We start from the raw sequence: 23,780 nt of genomic DNA, 5'->3' as shown, positions 1-23,780 counted from the left end.
CCCCACTCCGCCGGGTACAGGGGCAATCGTGGGAGCACAGCCGCCCGTCCGATCGGCTGTGACCGGCGACAGGCCGGTCACAGCCTGGTCATGCCCGATTGACGTGGGTCAATCGGGCCGCACCGCACGTCCGCCCTTACCGCATTAAATGCGGTGAGGGACGGTTGGGGCGCCGCGCATTGATAGTGGTTCAGTCTGAGTCTCCTCCCCGCTCGCTCCCCTCGCCACATGGCAGCTAGGCGAGGGCCTCGGGGCGAGGCAGCGCGCGGGCCCGAGGGGCGTGACGTGGCACCCCGAGGCCCCCTGGCTACCTCTGCGTCTTCCGAGGCGAGGGGGAGGGCCGGGCTATAGGACCACGTGGCTGGATCGGGAGGTAACTCCCCCGTACTTCGCATACCCCCGGTCCCATATCACCGACAACATTGAAACGACAAGGACTACTCGGATTGTATCCATATTGGTTTCCCTAGTTCTACTTGGACAAGAGGACACCTATGGGTATAAATACAAGACCCCCTAGGAGGAGAGGGGACACCCACCATAGAAGACACGGAACAACAGAAGCCACAACATACAAGCCAACATACGCCAAGACAAGACGCCGGATATCGACTTCAGGGATAAGCATGGCTAGTCCCCTACGGTGTCTCTTGATACTGTCAGGAGAGACGAAAGTGCTATCTCTGATCTCGCCGGGCACAGATTCGAGGAGGAAGACTACCCTATTCTCGACTTCGAGTCAGACCTTCAGACCGCCATATCGACAACAGTTAGATAGGCTACCCCAAATATTGTACTGTTGTGATTATGATGAAAAAGAGCAACGACCGGCTTCGGCCAACAGGATGTAGGGTTATTACCTGACAATTCGGGGGCCCGAACCTGTATAAAAATCCTCGTCCCCATCTCTTTTATCTCAGTCTCGCATATATCCTAGTCCCAACGATCCCCATACTATGCAAATACCGGAATCGCGACATCAAACGTCGACAATAATAGTCTCATGCGACAAACTTTTACATTTTCAATTATATAATTTATAATTTTTTACGTTCATCCAAAGGATAAAATGATCATTTTTATAGAAATTAGACGGTCAACTGACAGGAGGGTCATTTAAGGGATGAAAATCAAATTTTGGAAGTATACGAGGAAGTAAGCGAATTTCAGGAATATAGAAGAGATTAGTTAAAATTTTAGAAGTATACAATGAACTTTCTCTATATTATAACACCCTTTTCTCCTGGCCATGCATATGCATGTCACTGTTTCGGTGTACTACATCAGAAAGGGATTACTGGCCGATGTACGAACGATGGCATCGAGCTGCATACCTATACCACACATTTAAATAAACAAAACGTCAGATATAGAGAAAGCAAACTGGAAAGGTGCCTGATCAAAGAACGAACCATGGCCAAGTTGGCCACCTAGTTTTTACTGGAGTATATGTATCTGGGATAACTAAAAGTTTGCACTGTCCGGTGAACCTACGGATCGATTGATGTCTAATTCATTTTCCTAATTTATACAGGCATACATATATTTGCGAAAAAGGTAATGCCATATAGACACATTTGTTGATTTAATACCTTACAATGTAAGTGACACTGACATCACATATCTTGTATACTGTATATATATCTTCGAAACTTAAAACTAGTCCATTTGAAAATACATGCATGAAAGTGAAGCATTTTATTATCAGAAATTAGACGATCAATTTACATGAGGGGCATGGAAGGGATAAAAACAAATTTTAAAAGTATACAAGGAAGTAAGCAAAATTTAGGAACATGGAAAAGATTAGCTAGCTAAAATTTTAGAACCAATGGATTTTCTCTATATTATAGCACCCTTTTCTCCTAGCCACGCATATGCATGTCACTGTTTCGGTGTACTACATCAGAAAGTGACAGCTGGCCGATGTAGATGGCATCGAGCTGCATACCTATACCACACATTTAAATAAACAGAACATCGGCCATAACTGTTCAGAGAAAAGTAAACTGGAAAGGTGATCAAAGAACGAACCATGGCCAAGTTGGCCACCTAGTTTTTACTGGAGTATGTGTTTGGGAGAACTAAAAGTTTGCACTGTCCGGTAACCTACGGATCGATTGATGTCTAATTCATTTTCCTAATTTATACAGGCATACATACATTTGCGAAAAAAGGTAATACCATGTAGGCAAATTTGTTGCAATACCATGTAGGCAAATTTGTTGATTTAATACCTTATACAATGTAAGTGATTCTGACATCACATATCTTGGACACTGTATATATATCTTCGAAACTTAAAACTAGTCCATTTGATAATACATGAAAGTGAAGCATTTTATGACCAGATGGGAGTAGTTTCTCCATCATAAGAATCTTAAGTATTTCAATATACAATCCTGCAAATATAACATGCATCGTCTATACACGTGCGAAAGCATCGAACCACTGTTAATGCAAACACGGAACACGTGGCGTAGCGTGCAACACAAGCTTCGATTTCCTGCGCACCGTGATCCCGAATGCCTCCGACATATCAATCTCTTCACACCTCTTGCCACCTGGGAGCTCCCAATCGAAGTGGTAAAGCAAACTTGCAAGCACAAGCTCCATACTAGTTAGCCCAAGTGTTATCCCAGGACACACCCTCCTACCGGAGCCAAAAGGGATATACTCGAAATCATTACCCTTGAAATCAACGAGATTCGCGTTGAATCTCTCTGGTTTAAAAATCTCGGGATCCTCCCAATACCTAGTATCCCTTGCAATGGCCCAAGCATTTACAAGCACTCGAGTTCCTTCGGTTATGTCGTAGCCCATGACGTTGCACTGCTCACGGCATTCTCGAGGTAGAAGGAATGGTGCTGGCGCATGTAGGCGAAGTGTTTCCCGTATAACCAGGTGAAGGTAGCTTAGCCTGCTCATGTCGTCCTCGGTTAGATTGTCTTGTCCCTCGAACAATTTCCTGACCTCTGATTGGGCCTTATCCATGACTTTTGGGTTTCTCACTAGCTCCGATATTGCCCACTCAAGCGTTGTTGATGCTGTCTCGCTCCCGGCCGAAAATATTTCCTGAGATTTATAAGCAATTTGTAGTTTCTAAGGCTCTGTTTAGTTCCAGGGGTAAAAAGTTTTGGCGTGTCACATTGAATATACGGACACTCATTTAAAATATTAAACGTAGACTAATAACAAAATAAATTACAGATTCCGCCTGCTGCGAGACAAATTTATTATGCCTAATTAATCCATCAGTAGCAAATGTTTACTGTAGCACCATATTGTCAAATTATGACGCAATTAGGTTTAAAAAATTCGTCTCGTAATTTACACGCAATCTGTGTAATTAGTTTTTTTATCTATATTTAATACTTTATGTATATATCCAAATATTACATGGACGGAGCCTTGAGGTCATTTTCAATTCTAAACTGTAGCGAAAGCGAACATGCAGAATGATTTAGTGATTTCAGTTTAGTGTGTGGTGAGTTCGAAACCTTTTTATCTTAAAAATGTTTTGTAATAAGCATCAGGGAATAATCGGCTTCTTAATTGGGGTTAATTACCATGATGACGGTGGCGATCATGTCGGTGGTGAGGGGACACTGCACGCCGCCGTTCTTCTGCAGCCTGAGCAGGACGCCGAGGAGGTCGTCCTCGCCGTCGCCGTCGTCCTTGCCTGCAGCGCGCTCGCGGATGATGTCGTCCATGATGGCGCGCACTCTCCGGTTGCACTGCTCGGTCTCCCGGAGCGCGCCGCTGAGCCAGCGCGCCAGCGACGACGACGGGTACAGGTCGGCCAGGTTGAACCCGCCGGTGAGCCTGACGGAGACCTCGAGCTCGCGGAGGAACTCGTCGCGCCGCGCGCACCGGCCCCCGATGGCGGAGCGCACGACGGAGTCGTTCACCATGCGGGACATCATGTCGCCGATGGGGACCACAGCGCCGCCGCCGCCGCCTATGGCGCACTCTTCGGCGACGGCGCGGACGAGGCGCGCCGCCTCGTCCTCGCGGACGTGGCGCAGCGACTGCACGCGGCGCGCGCTGAAGAGCTCGAGCACGCAGATCCTCCGGAGCTGGCGCCACAGGTCGCCGTAGGGGGAGAAGAGGATGTCCCGGCCGCCGCGGGTGAAGACGGCGAGCGTGGGCGTCATGTGGCGGCTGGCGAAGCACGCGTCGTGCGTCTTGAGCACCTCCCTGGCCGCCTCCGCCGACGACACGACGAGCGTCGGCACGGCGCCGAACCGGAGCAGCATGAGCGCGCCGTACCTCCCGGCGAGCTCGCGCAGCGCCCGGTGGGGCAGGTCGCCGTGGCGCGACAGCAGGACGTGGTGCAGGCTCCCGACGAGCGGCAGCCGCCACGGCCCCGGCGGCAACCGCAGCCGCCTCTCTGCCGCCGGCGACCAGCAGCAACGGTTGTTCTTGACGAGGAAGAAGAGGAGGAACGCGGCGAGGACGACGGCGGCGCCGAGCAATGGCAGGGTCATCTCCATTTGCGTCTCTTTCCTTTCGCTACCGTAGCACGGGAAGAGTAGTAGAAGCAGCGAGAAGGTGCGGGTTGGGTTGGCTTGTCTTCCGCCACGAGATTTGGAGGATGGATCGGTGGTGGCTATTTTTATGTAATATCTGATCTGCTTGTGCTGTCGTCGTCTCGTTGTAAGCAGCATGTAACGTGTCCATGTCACGGGGAGGGCTTGGCTCCATAACATGATCTTCGTTATTGTTTGCTGCTCTGGATTTCTGATCCGGATCGGTTCATCGCTTCATGGCAAACTGCCAATAATTAACTTGTGCTAGTTGCATACTTGTCTACGTAGACTCACAATCAGAGCTGTGAAGTGTTGACCGTGGTTTAATCGGCTAAGATTTATTGTGGTGGACTTATGATATGATGTTTAAAACTAATTATTTTTCCAGTGGTAAACGACGTAACAACTCAGGATGGGAATAGTTAGGATATGGATTGAACCTAAACCGTTTTAAGTGAGTTCGTTGATCCATGGTTTAATAGGGTCGATCCATCATGAGTCCATTATATCAATAGGTTATCCATGGATATCCGAATAGATCGTTATTACATGTGGGTAAAGCTCGGACCTAAAATTTTTAAACTCGCGTTCACACTATAAAAACTTATCGAATTCAGTTGAATTTTGGTGGGATAATTTATTGCACAGAAAAGCAACTTTGTATAAATTTTGAGCCCTTTATACAATTGGGGCCCACGATGCATTACTAGGACCAAAAATTCTAGTTATATGTGTGTAAAACTCGGACCCAAAATTTTTAAACTCACGTTCACACTATAAAAACTTATCGAATTCAGTCGAATTTTGGTGGGATAATTTATTGCACGTAGAAGCAACTTTGTGTAAATTTTGAGCCCTTTATACATGTGGGGCCCATGATGCGTTGCTAAGACCCAAAAATTCTAGTTACATGTAAAACTCGGACCTAAAACTTTTAAACTCGTGTTCACATTATGAAAACTTGTTAAATTTAGTTGAATTTTGTAGGAATGAATTATTATATAGCAATGCAACTTTGTACAAATTTTTGAAACATTTATACATGTGAAGTTATTTTGGGTCGAACCCCTTAAACCTTAGGTTCTAATAATGGTTTGATCCGTTTGGTCGATTTATATTTTTGGAGTGACCCTACAAATCCGTTAGGACAAATTTACGGATAGGTTTAGTGGATAAATGGTTCGACCCTAACCATTCCTATCCTGAGTAACAACGTCGATAGCGAGATGTTTATTGTCGTCATTCCACTGGTGGAGAAGTGCTTTTTAGTCCCGGTTCGTAACCCCCTTTAGTCCCGGTTATCTAACTGGGACTACGAATCCGGAACTAAAGATCGCTATCTTTAGTCCCGGGTGAAATAACCGGGACTAAAGATCCCGGTTGGTGCCAACCGGGACTAAAGATAGGGATCTTTAGTCCCGGTTGGAGTTAAAGAGGAAATAACAGCAGTACAGGTAGTCCTCTTTCCTTTTTTTTTCTTTTTTATTTTCTCCCGAATCAAGTAGGATGCATATCCCCAAATCCCAAATCAAAGTAACATCCCAAATCCACATCACAAATCTTTAAGTTACTTATACACATAAATCAAATACATCGCAAATCCTAAAAAAAATTACACAAATCAAATTACATCACAAGTTCTACAAAATTCATCGCAAATACATCACAAGTTCACATCGCACACAAATCAAATACATCACAGAATTATGCAATAAATCACAAATTCTAAAAAAAAAACCACAGAGGCGCCGCTCGGCCGGCCACTGCCGCCTCCTCTCCGCGCCAGCCGGCCACCGCCGCGTGGCGCTGCCCGCCGCCACTCCGCCGCCCGCCGCCGCGCAGCCCTGTGCGCCGCCGCCCGCTGCTGCGCAGGCCGCCGCCGCGCGGCCCTCCGTGCTGCCGCCCCGCCACGTGGCCCTACGCGCCGCGCAGGCGCTGCCGCGCCGCCCGGCCGGCCCTCGATCTCGCTCAATCCACAAAAAAAGAGAGGAAGGAAGAAAGAGATAAGGCAGGAGTTAGAGAGGAATAAAGAAAGAAAGAGATAGAGTTTGTTGTGTGGACGAGAGAAGAGGATAAGTAATAGGGATTATATAGTACGTGTTGATTTTTATTCCCGGTTAGTAACAACAACCGGGACTAAAGTTAGATCTTTAGTCCCGGTTGGTGTTTCAAACTGGAACTAAAGACCCTAGGTGCCTGACACGGTCTGACATGGAATCAACCGGGACTAAAAATACCAACCGGGACTAAAGATGATTTTTAGTCCCGGTTGGTAACACAAACCGGGAATAAAGATCATCTAGTCCTGTTGTTGGAATAGAACCGGGACTATTGTAGATTTGGGTCGACCAATCAAATATGGTTTCTCCACCAGTGTTCTTAAAACGAGATATTCTTATGTGCTTGGAAATTAATTAGGATCGTTGATTTCTAATGATCTAACGCTCTAAGAGAGAAGGTACTAGGAGAAAGATATTAAAAGGGTATGCCAGGTATGGAAGGTAGAAGGTTAAAATGATAATTGAATTTTATAATTGATTTGTACGGCTAAGGACAAAATCGTCTTATTTTTAGATCTGTATCCTACTCCTATCTGTTTCAAGACAAGCTGCATTCATGCAGCAAAGGAGGAAGAACGTTGTGCTTCTTTCTGTAGTTAAACGTTTATGTAATACTTTTACCGATATGTGCATATACATCTGCACACCTGCAACCGCTGTACGCGCCCGCCGCTCACCGAGGCTGCACGCGCCCACCGGTCTCAGCCGCTGCACACGTGCTGAGGTCGCTGCTGCCGTATGCGCCCTCCGGTCACAGCAGACTAATGTAGCACTCGGTCACCGTCTCCGCCGCTGCACGCGCCCGTCGCAGCCGACGTATGCGGCAGCCGGTTGTCATCACCGCCGCCGCAGCACCCGTCACACCCGCTGGTCACAACCACTGCTTGCGCCAGCCGATCGCCGCCTCGCACGTGCTTGCTAGTCACCGCCGTCGCACGCGCAGCCCCTACTCCTTGCCTCCGAGCTCATTTAATTGGGATTGGAAATTTGGAATTGATTAGGGTTAAAAACTGGAATCGAGAAAAGGAAATCGTGAACGCTAGGCAGTGGATGGAGAATTGGTGATGGATCAATTACTAAGCTATTCTTATTAATAATATTTTTTCCTAAATTATCCTTTATGAATTAACGGTGGCAAAAAATTTATTTATAAGGCTATGTTGCAGAAAACTAGCATTTCAAAGCATTTACTCCTCCATCCAAGTCCAAGTCCAGATTTTTTTACTAGGATGTGCCACATCCATCTAAAATCCCTTATATTATAGGACATGGGGAGTACATATTTAAATGCATTTAAATAAAACACAAACCTATCTATAGTCAAATTATTACCAAGCCACGCTTCAACACGATCTTGCCTTAACCCAGGCCAACAAGTGATAACCCCAGTTATTCAAATTTTAATAGAAATAAACTCTAACTTGGGTACATTGCTCGACTTGCTCATAACCGAGGGCATGGTTATTCGAATAGATTATACTCTAATCAGAGGTGTACATCGTTACCCACCAGGCACGTCTTCCTCACATGTTGCCATGTGCCACATGCCACCATGGCACGGATAGAAGCCATGACATAACCCATCATTTAGTACTGCTCTAAACAAAGAGGACCGACATAGACTTCCCTCGCTATGTGCCTTAGGTCGAGTAGATGTCTATGCCCCCGGCATACAGCTAGAGACGTCGACCCCCATCAAGGGCTTCATCCATCCCTATCAGTGTCTTTCCTTGTTTATGACCGTACTAGACGATGTGTTAAGTCTTACTCATTAGACATGTGGTTGTACGGAATATGCTTTGCAAGAGAGGCCCCGAAGACCGTTCCTTATGACGGCCAAGGTGTGAATAGCGAAACCAAGCACCCCGAGCCTAGCCGAAAACATGTTTGGGGATTTTTGAAGGGGAAATATCATGTCATGGCTAAACACCCACTAAACTATATTAACCATTATTTAAAAGTTATTCCCAAAGTCTAATTATTGAAAAACATCTAATGTTTCTATTTAAGCAGAGCTAAGCATATTCCTAAATTTACTAGTAAGCACCACATATAATGTTCTCACTAGTTTTATTTTTCCTAGGGTTAATCAAGGATTGTAATAATACAAATAATAAGGCTATAACAAGGAGAATTGGTCAGGCTAAATAAAACAGTGATAAGCACATGAATTTAATAGAACGAAATGCAATAATTTAAATAAACATAATTTTGTAAATTGGGACAGCAATATGATCAAAATGACATGACTTGCCTTGCTCGCTACCAAAATATTTTGGATCAACCTCGAGGTAGAGCGGCTCTTCCGGATTTGCAGAGTCTACACGGCATACGCAAAGAAAAATGGCCAAAACATAAATTAAAACCATAAGATGCATAAACAAAGCATAAAAATAGGTTTTTTACTGTTTAAGGGAAAAAATGGCAAATTGAACGGGTCGATTCCGAGCTCAAATAGTCAAGATATAGCCATTTGAATTTTAGGTGTTATTTGAATGGCATTTTACAAATTTGTGAATTAATTTTGTAAAAAAAAGTCTACTCTGTACTGTAACAGAGAAGAGAAGAGGAGAGAGAGAGAGATAGAGGGGGAGAAACAGAGAAACAATGGGGAGGGAGATAGATGACACTGACTGATGAGGACATGGCAACTGGTCTCCACCGGCAGCCATGGCGCAGCGGCGCGACACGGGAGAGGTGAGGGCGGCGGCAGGGCTCACCAGAGTAGCGGGGACGGTGACAACAGTGAGGGCGACGAGGAAGAAGAAGTGGCCGGCTCGGGTTGACGTCGCGGATGGAGCTCCAGGGCTTGCCGAGCTTGGAGACGACGTGGCAGTGGCGTAGCTAGCTAGGTGGCACTGTGGTCTATAGACCACCTAAAAATTTGATCGAGATTAAAACTATATTATATATGCTAGTTAACACAATAAAAATTGTATAGTGAACCACCTATTTAATTGACACCTTTACTCTAAATCCTGCGACGTGGGCGAGGGAGAGGAGACGGAAAAGCCGGCGGTGGCCTAACCAAGGCTTGGCGAAGTACCTGCCGATGCCAAGCCTCGGCGGCTGGAGCGCATGCCGGCGGCAGTACTCGAAGAGAAGTGGCGCGACGGCGATGGAGCGAGCATGGCGCTCGAGCGGCACAGGGAATGGGAGGAGGAGGAGGTCTTGCGGGTTCCCTTTAGAGCAAGTACAATAGCAGGCTATAAGCCAGTTGCAAACATACTTTAAGTAGATAAATGAGAAGAGAAAAGAGTAGCGGGCTACAGATTTGTAGCCAGCTATAACACGGACTCCAAGACATAGTGTGTGTATGACAGGTGGGACCAGATATTAATAGTGTAGTATGTAACTACTGTATAAATGAGCTGTTAGATTGGCTATAGATGAATTGGAGCTAGTAGTTGACTATACTATTAAACTTGCTCGGTCTGCCGTGAGGATGGGAAACGGCACCAGCGACAGTGAAACTCCCTATTGAAGACACCGGTTAAAGAAATCGATTGAGTGCGATTTAGTGCGGGATTAAGTGGGATTTGTTGGGGGGAATTGATGTCCACTACACAAGAAACCGGTTTTTGGAAACCAACTGAGGAGGGAAATCAAGGGGGCGGCGACGCTTGAGTTCACGAGAGAGAGAGACAGGGCCGACTGGAGGTAGGAGACACCTCGGACAGGCGGGACCCACGACGTTGTGCGCGTGCATCGCACGTGCGGCGTGGCAGCCTCACGTGCAACAGGAGCAGTGGCTCGGCTGGGCTGGGGAGGGGGCGGCTCGGGCTGGTCAGCATGATAGGCGGCGCGAGGAGGTAGTGGGCTGGCGGCTCAGCTGGATTGGGAAGGGGGTAGGCGCGGCCGACGGTGGAAGGAGGAAGGAGAGGAAAAGCAGGCCGGGGCGGCCCGGAGGGAGAAAGATAGAGGAAGAGATGGGCTGAAAATGGCCCAAGGAGAGGGAGGGAAATTTATTTTAGTTTTTCTTTTAATAAAAACTAAGAAAGGTTAAAAATATTTATAATGCTCTGAAATTCAATTAAAAATTGTTTAAATAATTTCAAGCATGAGGAATTAAAAAAAAATCCCCGCACACAAATTTGAGTTGAAACTTGATGATTTTTAATTGTTGAAGGCTATTTTTGACTTTTTCAATTTCTAGAAATAATTCAACGAAAAAATTTTAGGCGATAAAATTTTAGGGTGATTTTAGGACGCGACATCCCACCATCAAATTGCAGCACAGAACATCAAAGTGAAAATGCCTTTCGATTTGGGAGCAGCACTACAGAAGTTTGTCACGCAATAAAACCACTGAATACTTTATTTAATAGCCTATTAGAAGCTAATACAAATTAGATGCCAAGATAATACATTTGTTTTAGAATGCATGGCATTTTTCTAAGTTAAAGTATTTTGATTTTGACCGAGTTAATAGAAAAACGTAGTTTACACCACCACCATTGAATATATTTTTGGGTTTTAAAACTGTCTCTACATTTTCATATAAACTTGTTTAACCTATTAGCAGAAAGGAGAAACAAGTATATATGGCCATGTGGGGGTATGAAATAACGGGCGCGCTACCTGACGCGGTAATTTTAGTTTAGTACTAAAACGAAACCTGATCGAGGAGGAGGAGGAGCGGGCGGGCACGCAATTTTGCTTCTCCTTCCCGCCAACCCTCTCCTCCTCTAGGCTCTAGCTGGCGCCAAAATTTCCCTCCCCTTCTTTTTCCACTTCCACCTGGCGCTGGGCGCCGCAACGCAATAATAATAATAAAAACAGTGCCTCCGAACGGGAAGCCCAGCAGTAGGGAGGAAAAACCCTAGTACTCAAAATTCCATTCCACAAACTCCCTCCCTTCTCTGCCGCCAAGAACGCCGCCTCCGCCTCATCCGCCGCCGCCGCCTCCCCTCCACCAGCGCCAGCCACCGCCTCCATTCCCCCACTACCGCCGCCGCCGCCGCCGCTTCCCATCCCTGCAAATTACATCGCCCCTCTCGACCGTTGTACGGCGCGCTGTCCAGATCCGCCGCCCAGCCTCCAGGTACGCCCTTACTCCCTCTCCATGGCGCTGCCCTCCTCCTCCGCCAAGAAGCTTACTTACGGGTTTGTTGCCTCCTCCCCTCCGTGCAAGATCTGCCGCCACGTGCCCCTGCCCCTGCCCCGCTACAAGATCCGGCGGCACGCACTCTCTCCCTGCAAGATCCGGCAAGGACATCGAGGGACTCTTCATCTTAGTTTTGCGGTCAGCACTTTTGAGAGGAACCAGATGGGACTCTAGTTTTGTTGTAGAGAGGAATCCTTTACTTTTTGATAGAGAAGGTTATATGTAAGTGCCTGATTTCAATTCCTACAGATTTAGTATATTAACATTGCTTATACCTGATACTGTATTTTTTTAAAAAAGCATGTCAGATGTGATGGCGCACACTCATTCAAATTTTCTAGGGTGTTTTCAGAAATTTGCTGATTTTCCAAAGAAATTTTGAATTGTACCATACAATATTTTGAATTTTCTGCAATGCTATCGTTAATCCCTATAGACTCATTTCAAACCTGATTTTTTTATTGCAATTTGAATTTTTTACAACACAATCTTTAAAGTTTGTAACTTCTATACTTAAATGTTACTCCAGAGTCATCCCCTAATCCCCACGTTCCAAACATGTGAAATGCAAATCTCAGGGTGAAAGGGGATTGGGTGGTGGGAGGGGATTAACCCAATCCCCCCCCCTTGGGTGAATCTCCCTGGGGAAATCCCCCCCCTCCCCCCTTGTTGCTGAACGAAGCCTTATTGATTCACTCTAGCACTAAGTTTCCCGTATGTTTATTAGAAGCATTCCTGTGTAATCACAAAATTGATTATTGCAAAACCACTTGCTACTTTCTATGTCTTTTTTTCCTGTTATTTTTATAATATGTGCACCTTATTTTTCTGTTCTATGATGGGAAATAGGAGAGCTAATGATAATGTCCCAGCATATATTATGATTTCGTAATGACACGATTTGCCTATTATCCTGCTCTAGTGCTTTAATTGAATATGACCCTGTTTCATCTAGAAAAAGAATATGTTTCATCTTAAAGATAATATGGCTTCTGTTATTCATCTATTGTGCATACATTTGGTCATAACATCTGGTTTTCTTCACTCCTGCAGGAAACTTTTTGACATTTACAATTGCCAAGTTGATTTCGATACAAGTTTGAATCTGTAGTCTGCTACTTGAAAGTGACAATGCCTGGTGCTGCTTGCAAAAAGACTAACCTGATTTCTCCTAGGCGATCTCCTAGGCTCAAGAATATCCATGTTATATATGGTGAACATTCTGAAACGAACTATCCTACCTTGGGGCCTGTCAAAACTGAGGTCATCGATCTTGAAGAAATTGCATCTCCTTCCAACCCAGAATTTAATGATGATTCTGTTGGTGACGAAGACTTTCAGAATGTGTCTCTGAAGGATTTAAGAGCTCAGTGTAAAGCTAAGAACAGGAGGGCCTTGAAAGTTGATTCTGAAAGACCTGACTTTAAGAATCAGAGACAATGTGGAAAGAGAAACCTTGAAGATGAAGTACCAAAAGAGGAAGTTGATCTTGATGAGCCCATTATTGCATTCAGACAGAAGCGGCAGAAGACATCCCCTACCAAATCAAACAGAACAATGGGCAAACCAATATCTCTAAATGCTGTAAAACTGCAAGATACAACATTGAGGAGAGAGGAGACTGAGCCTATAAAATTACCCCCACTTGAGGTAACATCACATGACTCTATGTCAACTGCAGAGAAGATGGAAAGGAGTGCTGCAGATGTAAAACACTCCACAATTGCTGCTGGTGAGTCTTTTCTTATCCAAACATACTGCAGTCTTTCAATACAAATACCCTTTTTTCAGTATAGATGCAACATATGAATGAACTGGATGTAGCAGATGAATCTGCAAAACCTCTTATTTTCGCCAGTACATTTTTCTTGAAATAGACCTACTTAGGTTCCTTTTTTTCAAACATATTGTAAATGCTGTGTATGTTCTTTATTTTCAGGTAATACTGAAGAAATAGTTGGGGAGAACATTTTATATGCTGAAATGGAAAACACACCATTATCAACTGGTGCTGTAATAAGTGGTAGAAGCCCAGACATATTTTGCGAAATCAAGACTGAGGATGAGGATATTTACTCTGATGAGCAAGTTGGAGTATCTAGTCCAGGAAAGGACTCCTTTCAGGACTCATTTGCTGAGTTGCATAGGGAGCCAATAGAGTATGATGGATGTCAACAACACAGTGGTGTCATCCCTCAACCGATTGAACTAAAGGATGTTTCTGATGATTCCTGTGAGCTAGCTAACAGTATCAAAGCATACTGTTTGGATGACATTATACTGCAAAACAAGACAAATGACAGTCTTTCTTCATTGGATATCACTGATGAAATGAGCAACTGCCATAAAACATCAGGCAATATAACAAATTTAGATGAAGACAAGTCTTCAGTTGTCAATGATTATTTGGTATGTTCTGTTAATATGTCTTGTGAAGATCATATAGACATTGATGAATACTGGTATCCACGAGATCTACATGGCAGTACACTGGAAAGCACAAAGACTATAGAAAGTTCTACTGATCAGTGTAACGCAGAGGTGGGGTCTCCATCCGTGGTCATCCAATCTGATTTATGTGGAAGTGCAGAAAGCAACTTCACGTCGCTTGCAGAGGTTGTGCAGATGAAGGCAGATGGTCAATTTGATTCACTAGTTCAGCACAGTGTTGGAACAAAGGATGTATTACCTATTGATGTTGGACATGCAACTATCGATTGCACTTTTGCTTTTAACAAGACTCTTGACTCAGTGAAAGCTGCCAATTTTACCACACAAGATGGACGGCTAGAAAGTATAGTATATGATGCTCTGAATAATCATGCACAGAGGAAGAGTACTGAAACTGAAACTCCTGTTGGTGTCTCAGGTGCTGCCATCATTTCAAGCCCATTCGTAAGTGAGGGCACTGACAGAGAACCCACTGGATCCAAAGCTCCACATGGTGGTCAGCTCTTACTTCCTTGTGTTACAGAGTGGTTATCAAAGGATACAGATCAGTTAAAGGTTACAGTGGATGATGACATCTGTAAAACTAACAGTGATCAAGGATCAAGAGAACAATTTGGCCTTCAGCCGCAGTTATTACAATCTTGTTCTGACTTGGACAAAGTTTGTGTAACATCAGAGAGCTCGAGTCCTGAAGAAACACAGGAAATGCCTGCTGGGTCTTTGGATTCAACTGCAGCCTCTCTCGATACTGATGGACAAAGTGAAAAGTTACAACCTTTCATTGATGAAGGAGCTCTTGAAGAGCATGCTCCAAAAAAACTGCTGTCCAAGAGAAAGGTCTGCTCTCATTGTTTTAACCTAACCTTGAAACAAAAAATGTATGAATAAATCTGCCATACTTATTTTCCCTTTTTTTATTTTTTTTAAGATTATGTCCCCGACTTCTCAGGAGAAGCTTTGCAGTGCTTTGACTGGTATTGATTTGTGCGGGGTCCAAAGGCTCAGTAAGCAATCTATGCTGTTTGTAGTGTTTCTAATATTTTTTATAAGAGTAGTTAATACTATTTCCCATTATTGATGCGGCCATTATTCTTTCAGAGAGAAAGATCCTTCTTGAAGATTGTGGCAAGACGAGGAGACCCAATGGCAGGAGTTCCCTCTCCCCTACAAGCAAAGGAATTCTGAAGGGAACAGAATCCCCATCCCCCCAAAAGACTACTTGTACTTGCATGAAAGCTGCTTCAGTTATATTGGACGCCGAGAAGGCTGTTGAGTTTTCACAAAGGCAAATGCATGATATAGAAAACATTGCATCCAAACTTATGAGAAGCTTGAATCACATGAGAAGTATAGTAGACGGAAATTTGTTATCAGAATCACATTCTTTGCTACCTACTTTCAACACTGCTGAGGTGAGTATTAATAAATGGAATTTGAGCATACTATTTTGAGTTGCATTTAATTTTGCTGCTCTGTGATTAATTGATGATTCTAGAATATAGCTAGGCTGTAGTAATCATGATTCATGAAGTTACACCGTACACACTTTAATAGGTAGGGCAGAAGTATAAAGTTGAGTTTTCATTAGCTAAAGAAATGAAGTCACACTGTTAGACACTGGAGCACAAAAATATATTTCTCAGTATAATAATTCTAGTTCAAATATTAATACTGGTTGAAGAATCCTTACTTGGATATCCAAAGTTCCGCAGGAAATTTCAGATACCCCATAAACATAAGAGTCTGCATTTGTGTTTGCACTTCATTAGCGCCTTAGTTATTTTTATGTAAATATCACATAAGTACCTATCTAAGCTTGTGGACCAGCTATTATATTGTAGGATCAGTACAAGAGTCTCGTTGCATAGAATCACCGTGGACTAATCTGCAGTTATACTGTCATACAAGGAATTATGTCCCATCTTACAACCGCATTTCACGAATGTCCAAAAAACAACTCTATTTTTAATAGTAGTTCAGGTTCGAACAAGTGCACAGTATAGAAGTTCAAGTTGTTTTTAGTCTTTGAAAGTTCAGGGTTGTCAAATAGACTATTCCTAAAAAGGAGCATATTCCTGACTGGCTTATCAACACTTAACATATGTACTTCATACCTTTGTCCTATTAATAGTGCAGGTGTAACTTTTCATCTGTTTTCAACTAGTGATTACTCCTAACTTTCAAAAAAGTTCCATGTTTCACATTATAAGACATTTTGGGTTTTGAATAGATTCATGCATGGATCTATGTATGTGCTTCATATATGTGTCCAAATTTATATGGATGTTAGTGAATCTAGGGATGGGGAGGCCAAAACATCTTATAATGTGGAACAGAGGGAGTAGTACTTTATTTGCCATAAGAAATTGTGAACTAACTCTGATATGATAAGATTGTTGAAATTGATATTAACCATGATGAGCAGTAGCTTCCTGGTAGTCTTGTTCATAATATGAAAAATGAGAAGATTTGAGAGTTGAGCCTATAGATTTGTTTGCTGCCAATCTGGTCTTAGCTGAGAGTGAAGCAAATCTACCTTGATATTTATTTGACAGCAATCTTATAATTCTCTTGCGCAGATCAGAGCAGCCTCTGAGGATGCATTAGAGGTGGAGAGAACTACAAGGAAATGGTTGACAATAATGAACAAAGATTGCAATCGCTTTTGTAAAATACTGGTTGGTATCTGCTTTTAAGTTTGTATGCTAACTTTGGAGTATTGAGTGTTTTCCTGAACTCGACTGACATTTTCAATTTAAATGTTCAATGCCAGAGATTAGCAGGGAAGAAGGCTGTTTCTCATTCTGAAGTTCCAAGAAAACGAAAGAAGATAACATTTGCCGATGAAACTGGAGGAAAGCTCTGTCATGTTAAGATGTTTACTGATGGACAAAACTCTCTTCTTTCTGAATGCCATAGCGAGTAACATCATTTCTACTAGTTGCTATCACGGACATTGATGATAACAATGTAAGCTTTCTGATAAACAAGAGATCAAACAAGCTGCTCGCAATCGGATTGTAGTGGAAGGAGAATGCTTCCGTTCATTGTAAGATGTAGATGCAACAAAAAACTAGTGTTTGTTAGCTGTAAAGCCTTGGAATTTACTGGGATTAGGCTGACAACATTGCCAGCGCGATATTGTTTTCCTGTCCTATTTGTTTGGATGCAAAAGGTCATGTAATTCATGTAAAGCAGCTTGGGAATTGCTTGATTTGAAGGTCACATTGTAATCTGTAAACAAGAATTGACCTGCTGTAATATGATTATTGTTGTCCTCTTATTCCATGACATATTTTCAGGGAACAAATCCAAGTTTCAAGGAGAACTTGCAGTGGCGGTATAACTTCTATTTGACTGTATAATTCATCTAAAAAGCTATAAAACGGCATACCGTCAGGACGGTACAAGTTATGCACGATATCAAACCGTCCAACCCAGCATCGCGATAAACTACCCATCTCTCCTCCCGCATGGGTCCCATGAGACCCACGGATTAACTCTCTGCGCATGCAGTACTAGTATAGTAGTACTACGTACTATACTACTGACTGCCATATACTACTGCATGCACTAGTAGTACTGGAGGATACCCATCTCTCCTCCCGCATGGGTCCCACGAGACCCACGGATTAACTCTCTGCGCATGCAGTACTAGTATAGTAGTACTACGTACTATACTACTGACTGCCATATACTACTGCATGCACTAGTAGTACTGGAGGAGGAGTACATGCACTACTAGTCTACTATTGTCGATGTCTGACGGTCTAATACTACTCCTGCCTTGATGATGCCATATGCATCAAATCGAAGTTAAAATTGCCAGTGCCCATGAGCAAGAGAAAATGACTTGATTCTCTATTGCTATATGTGATCCTATGTGACCTGATGATGAACGGTCCTGTTTCAAGGTAAAATAGCGTGAGTATATGAGTCTTATATATCTAGGTATCATGTCTGGTACCTACATATATCACGACCGATATTTGGGTATCATTTATGGTACTTATAAGTATCAGACTTGGTAACTACATGTATCATGACCGGTACCTAGGTACCATGTCTAGTACATATATATAAGTATGAGATCTGGTACCTACATGTATCATGTCTGGTACCTACATGTATCACGACTGATACCTGGGTATAATGTACGGTTCTTATAAGTATCAGACTTGGTAACTACATGTATCACGACCGGTACCTGGTATCATGTCTAGTACATATATAAGTATCAGATCTGGTACCTACATGTATCATGTCTGGTACCTACATGTATTACGACTGATACCTGGGTATAATGTACGGTACTTAAAAGTATCAGACTTGGTAACTACATGTATCACGACCGGTACCTAGGTATCATGTCTAGTACATATAAGTATCAGACCCGGTACCTATGGGTATCAACCTAATACATATATGTATCATGCTTAGTACCACAAATACTAGAGCTAATAGGTATCATACGTGATACCTTGGTATCATACTAGGTATATGTTAAAACTGAGACCCACATATACCGGCTGATATGTGCTTGGTTTGCTACCCACATGTATCATGATAGATGCTTTACGATACTTTCGAGGTACTATTATAGATAGTCATATTTTGACATGTAAAAAATAGTATAATAATATAAGATACTGAGGTACCAGCCCAACCACTGAGTATAGCTACAATAACAACATCATGTCGTATAGCTAAGCACGCAATTATAGAGGAGTTTGTAGTTATGTGTGACCAAAAGGATAGGCATTCATAATCTATGGGTGCATGAGTGAGAAGCACTTGTCATGTCATGCATGGCAGATGCACAGAGTAGTAGTAATTAGCTAGTGTTTGTGAATTGCTTCCCCAAAAGAAGTATACAGTAATCACGACCAGCACTAGCACATGCACGCAACCTGATGCGCGCCCGCCATCGCATTAGGGTTGAGGTGTCCGACTAATGATTATGTCGTTCCAACGGTAAGTGGCACATGTGCCCAGTGTTCCAAAATGCTTTTTAAATAAATTGAGTATCAAGGTTCAAGTTTGGACTTGTTCGCAAAGATTATGAGTTTTAGAATCTTTACCTCGAATAGCTATGCATAAGCTTTGATATTTTCATTCTTGATGTTATGACTAACTTCAATGCCTTGCAAAATTTGGTTAACATCATGTTTTAGCCTGAGGATCTTTAGATACCTTAGTTATCCATGATTTGCTTGGGTTCTTATATCTTAGTATCATTTTTATCCTTTGCATTTAAGTATGCCTACCTCCTTTACTTGACATGGCTAGCTATGTTCTGTATGCTTCAAACTCAGTATGGTTAATTTTGTAAGTTCAAGCTAACTTCAAGCTAATCTACATGATGTTAAAGTTCACTAAATGTATGCCATGAGACTTATCACATTCATCTGACTAGTTTTTGTTTACCACATTGCTTCTTCCTGGTTCTCGAAACTTATTGTTCATTTACTTGAGGACAAGCAAATGTTTAAGCATGGGGGTATGATACAATCAAATTTTGCATCATTAATCTCATGATCTTCCTCTTGTTTTGCTATTGTGATGGGCTAAAATTAATCCTAATGCATATTTCAGACATTATTTGTGGTACAATATGTCCCTTTTATATGGTTTCATACATTATTTAACTTTTCTACAGAATGGCGCGATGAGGCGCGTAATCTGCTATTTTGGTCTCCAACGGCAAACAAATGTCAGTTTTTGTGTGGCAAGACAAAAGAAGTCAAGTGAAGCAAGGACCTAAACATAATTTCTGGGGAGATGAAGGTTGAAAGTGCCAAAGAGCGAACCAAATCGATGGGGATTAAAATCCCTAGAAATGCTACTGTACAACTGGGCCTGGCATTTTCTTTCTCCCCTTCTCTTCTTCCTCGCCATCTCCTCCCTTCTCCTTCTTCCCCATCCCATCTATAGCTCCGGCACCAGCGAGGGCCAGGCCTAACCTCGTCGGCAGCCACCATCTCCAGCTACTCCACATCCCCTCCCACCAGAAAGTTGCTCCAATTCGCCTGAAAACGTCATATACATCCTCCTGCAGCTCTTCCAAATCGACCGGGACAGTGGAGACAACCTAATCTGCTACTGCTACTGTTCTTCCTCTACTACTTCCTTGACAACTGATCTGTAACCTGTTGCTGCTGCATCCTCTTCTTCCCCTTCTTCTTTTTCCTTCTTACTGCACGATTTCTATCTTCTTCCTCCTACTTGTACTGTTTCAGATTTGTTAAGAATTTAATATTTGGAGCTTGTAATTTCTGTCAGTGCTAGTCAAATGCATGAATCTCTGGTTATGATATATGAGAGTATTAAGATCCTGCGATAGTTAATTTCTTCTTCATCCTGTTTAATTTCTTCCGAGTTCTCCTGTTGTTTATTTCTATTTTTTTTCTTTGTTCTCAATTGTTGTTTGACCTAGCTTTAGCTAAACACTAGTAGCCATGGCCTAGTCCCTGTGGATAACACGACACTCGCCACTACTCGGTGGCATCCGTGCGCTTGCGGGGTGCGTAGCACAATCAAGATCAAATTTTTATGAGAACTGCTAGATCACGGTATCCCGTGTAACGGGATAGATTATAATGAGTTAATGACGAGACGTTGCCCCCACCAACCATGCGCATGTGTCCCCACGCGTTTGTATCTCTTCCTCCCACACGTACGCATCGCTCTCCCATACCCTTCACATGTTTGTTGCGCTCCCCCACGCATCCATGCGCTCGTATTGAGTACCTACACAACTTTTAGGTATCAGATCCGATAGTTGATACCTGAGGTACCATATCTGGTTGTTACCCGTATTAGATCTAATACTTGATACCTGTTGACAGAAAACACGAGGCCTGGGAGATCTGCTTAACTCCAGTGCAGGTCCAAAACTCGCCTTTGGGTGTATGAGCGTGCCAGTTGATTTGATCCTGCAATCAACAAGAAATAGAACAAAAAAACCGCAATTAATCCTATAAATGATAGCCGATCGGCTAGGTGCCGATGGCATATCATTTATTTCAAGCCGATGTCATGCGTACATCGATCGGCAAATATCAATAAGCAAATCAGAACTAAATCTACTTGATCGGCTGTAAATATTAATGATATATAATCCTTATATCGATATATACTTAAATCAAGTGATTGGGATAGATCGGTCGCCTTGCCGAGACAGTATAAATCACTTAAATCGAAATATAAATTAATAATGGGATTATATACATTTATAGTATAGCCGATCAAGTGAATCTAGCATGTATCGGCTAATACTCCGATATCACTCTATATTAAGATGTTAAAGCAAGTAGAATATACTAAACATAAGCTTAATATACTTAGATGCGACAAGATCTTAACATAAAGGGCAGATTTAACATGTCAATCCAGCATATAGAATAAAAGTAGCTAAATCAGATAAGATCGGCTGAAACTCCGATACTACCCTAATCAGCAACCAGAAAGCAGGCTAGAGATTGCAATTCTAAGCACGACTTAATAGATCAAACTCAACTGATGCAGCATTAAGTATGAAAAGAAAAACAATATCTAGACAATCAAGCCGCTGGAAGTTTCATAGAGTGGTAGATATATCACATGATCTAAGTTAACATCATTGTCTAACCTAATCGGCTGCCTTCCATTAACAGATGTTAGCTGATTATAGGTTAAATAAAGATATTATCGAAAATTATGTGAGATATATGATAACTCGACAAATTGTATAGACAAGATTAGAGTATCATAAAGATGGAAGCACTAATCCTGAGAACATAAGTCGTCATGACAAGTTTTACCTCTTGTTGAAGATCGAAACCGATGCAGCTCAACCCGAGAGCACGAACTCGTCGAAATAAAAGTAAAGCAAAAAGGGTGGCGATGCGCCTAGATTGTATTGGATGTCGTCCATTAACATAGACCCCGGGTGTACATATTTATACCCATGGGTTGATACAAGTCCTTGTCGGACAAGAAAGAAACTTTCCTAAAGATAAAAGGAAAAGATAAAGTCCTTATAGGACACTAAACACACTTTCCTAAAGATAAAAGGAAACTGACGAACTAGTCCTAACTAATAAATACAATTGCCTTCCCAGGACTATCCTTGCGTGGCAACCATCTTGAAGCACATCAACTTGAACCCGATGACGTACACCGAGTCATATTATCGGAATCGGCTGTATCGGCTAGCCCCGTCCGACTCGAACTCTGCCGACCTGACCTTAGCTGATTTGGACTGCAGCCGATTCTTACTCTGTTTCCGCAGCGATCTACATCTTGGATTCCACTTCGATCTGATCCTCACCTCCGATGCCAATAGTGATAGAATTTACCAAATTTGGTCGTTAACACATGCCCCTAAGTCCGGAATATTGGATAATGTTTCGGATTTGCCATATACCGACTCTGAGAGAAACCCGCACTTGCTGTTTTCCCGTCCGTTATCGCTCTACTTTAAATACTAATCGTTGCCCCAAAGAATCTTCACGCCGTGATTTTCGTTTTCACCGCTTAAACAGATCCTGTCCTCTCTCTCTCCGGCGACCTCCTCAACACGCAGGGCGATTTCCAGGCGATTCAACTCCCGGCCAGATCTTCACCCACGACGATGTCGACCTCCACCAATCCGACCGCCGCATCATCAGCCGAATATGCTGAGGTAAGTCCCCATCGGCTAGATCCCCTTTTCCGTTCATCAGACCAGTTTTCGCTCACCTTATCTTGTTTTCTTCTTCTCTATTCTTGTAGCATCTTTCCAATCTTGTTGCGGTTCCCAGTCTGTTGCATGACCAACAATACTTTCTCGGTCCAATCGGCAATCTAGACCCCACTGAGTTTATCATAGCCGAAACCAACAGAATCCCTTTTAGGTCGGCCAATCCAAACACAAGCCATTGGAAAAACACCTTCAAATCCTGGCCTTCTCTGGAGAAAAGTTGGCCTGTATGGTATAAGCGGATATCAGCCAGCAAACAAGCCCTAGCCCTCACAGTAGCAAATTCGGCCAAAGATGAACCCCTGATGGCTACTGCAACTTATTTCTGGTCCAACACTCTCAATGCTTTTCTTTTCAACCAAGGGCCGATGACCCCAACGCTGCTGGATATTATCATGCTTACTGGCCTAGATGTAACCTCATCAGCTAACCCCATGAACCTGAACACCAAGAACACTTTTGAGTTCAAAACTAAGAGCATTGGGGGTTGGTCAGGATATATCACAGCATATATGGGCAAAGGGCCAGTAACTCCTAGAGAGCACGTAGCTTTTTTGCTGATGTGGTTGGAAAAATTCCTTTTCTGCGGATCAAGCTGCGGTCCTACAACCAACTGGCAATTCTTAGCCGAGGCCCTAGTAACGAAGAAACAATTTCCCTTAGGCAAAATCCTTCTCGGCTATCTATACCAGATATTAAACAACGCATCGGCCAAGATAATTATCGGCTCAGTGGTTGGAACAGGTGGACCATGGTGGCTCTTGCAATCCTGGCTGAACCTGGTAGTCATGAAAGTTGTCAATCGGCCATCTGTGACAGAAGCTGAATTTCCAAGGTTGGAGCCGATTGTGGAAGATGATGGAGAAGAACGCACCCATCGCAGATGTATGTCATATGGAGAATATGTA

The 23,780-nt window shown here is 43.2% G+C and overlaps 2 protein-coding genes across 4 annotated transcripts; one reads left to right on the top strand and one right to left on the bottom strand.

Annotated features, from left to right (window-relative positions):
* Nucleotides 1-2,196: 2,196 nt before the first annotated feature.
* Nucleotides 2,197-4,722, bottom strand: LOC4333368 (dolabradiene monooxygenase). Its single transcript, XM_015773148.3, has 2 exons — nucleotides 3,570-4,722; nucleotides 2,197-3,075 (listed from the first exon to the last, which is right to left on the bottom strand). The coding sequence occupies exons 1-2, from the start codon at nucleotides 4,710-4,712 to the stop codon at nucleotides 2,455-2,457; spliced, it is 1,764 nt and encodes a 587-aa protein (XP_015628634.3). The 5' UTR covers nucleotides 4,713-4,722; the 3' UTR covers nucleotides 2,197-2,454.
* Nucleotides 4,723-11,394: 6,672 nt separating this feature from the next.
* Nucleotides 11,395-17,438, top strand: LOC4333367 (uncharacterized). 3 transcript variants are annotated; one of them, XM_015772389.3, is made up of 8 exons: nucleotides 11,395-11,636; nucleotides 11,727-11,837; nucleotides 12,753-13,431; nucleotides 13,639-14,987; nucleotides 15,079-15,154; nucleotides 15,249-15,562; nucleotides 16,730-16,828; nucleotides 16,924-17,438. In XM_015772389.3, exons 3-8 carry the CDS (start codon nucleotides 12,831-12,833, stop codon nucleotides 17,074-17,076), a joined length of 2,592 nt encoding a protein of 863 aa, XP_015627875.1. In that variant the 5' UTR covers nucleotides 11,395-11,636; nucleotides 11,727-11,837; nucleotides 12,753-12,830; the 3' UTR covers nucleotides 17,077-17,438. The 3 variants fall into 3 exon arrangements, with proteins under 3 accessions (XP_015627875.1, XP_015627876.1, XP_015627874.1); XM_015772390.3 differs by having other exon boundaries at nucleotides 11,727-11,921; nucleotides 15,100-15,154; XM_015772388.3 differs by having other exon boundaries at nucleotides 11,727-11,921.
* The last annotated feature ends 6,342 nt before the right edge of the window (nucleotides 17,439-23,780 follow it).

The sequence above is a fragment of the Oryza sativa genome, chromosome 3 (genome assembly GCF_034140825.1).
Source record: "Oryza sativa Japonica Group chromosome 3, ASM3414082v1".
Lineage (NCBI taxonomy): Eukaryota > Viridiplantae > Streptophyta > Magnoliopsida > Poales > Poaceae > Oryza > Oryza sativa.
The sequence above is the reverse complement of the archived record's forward strand: the minus strand, read 5'-3'. Positions and strand labels throughout refer to the sequence as shown.

Bases quoted from the DNA above. Each gene is read 5' to 3' on its own strand.
- LOC4333368 (XM_015773148.3), bottom strand. From the start codon at position 4,712: ATGTTATGGAGCCAAGCCCTCCCCGTGACATGGACACGTTACATGCTG. The intron at 3,076-3,569 runs GTAATTAACCCC...TATAAATCTCAG, and splicing joins TGATCGCCACCGTCATCATG to GAAATATTTTCGGCCGGGAG.
- LOC4333367 (XM_015772389.3), top strand. From the start codon at position 12,831: ATGCCTGGTGCTGCTTGCAAAAAGACTAACCTGATTTCTCCTAGGCGA. The intron at 15,155-15,248 runs GTAAGCAATCTA...TTATTCTTTCAG, and splicing joins GTGCGGGGTCCAAAGGCTCA to AGAGAAAGATCCTTCTTGAA. The intron at 16,829-16,923 runs GTTGGTATCTGC...GTTCAATGCCAG, and splicing joins ATCGCTTTTGTAAAATACTG to AGATTAGCAGGGAAGAAGGC.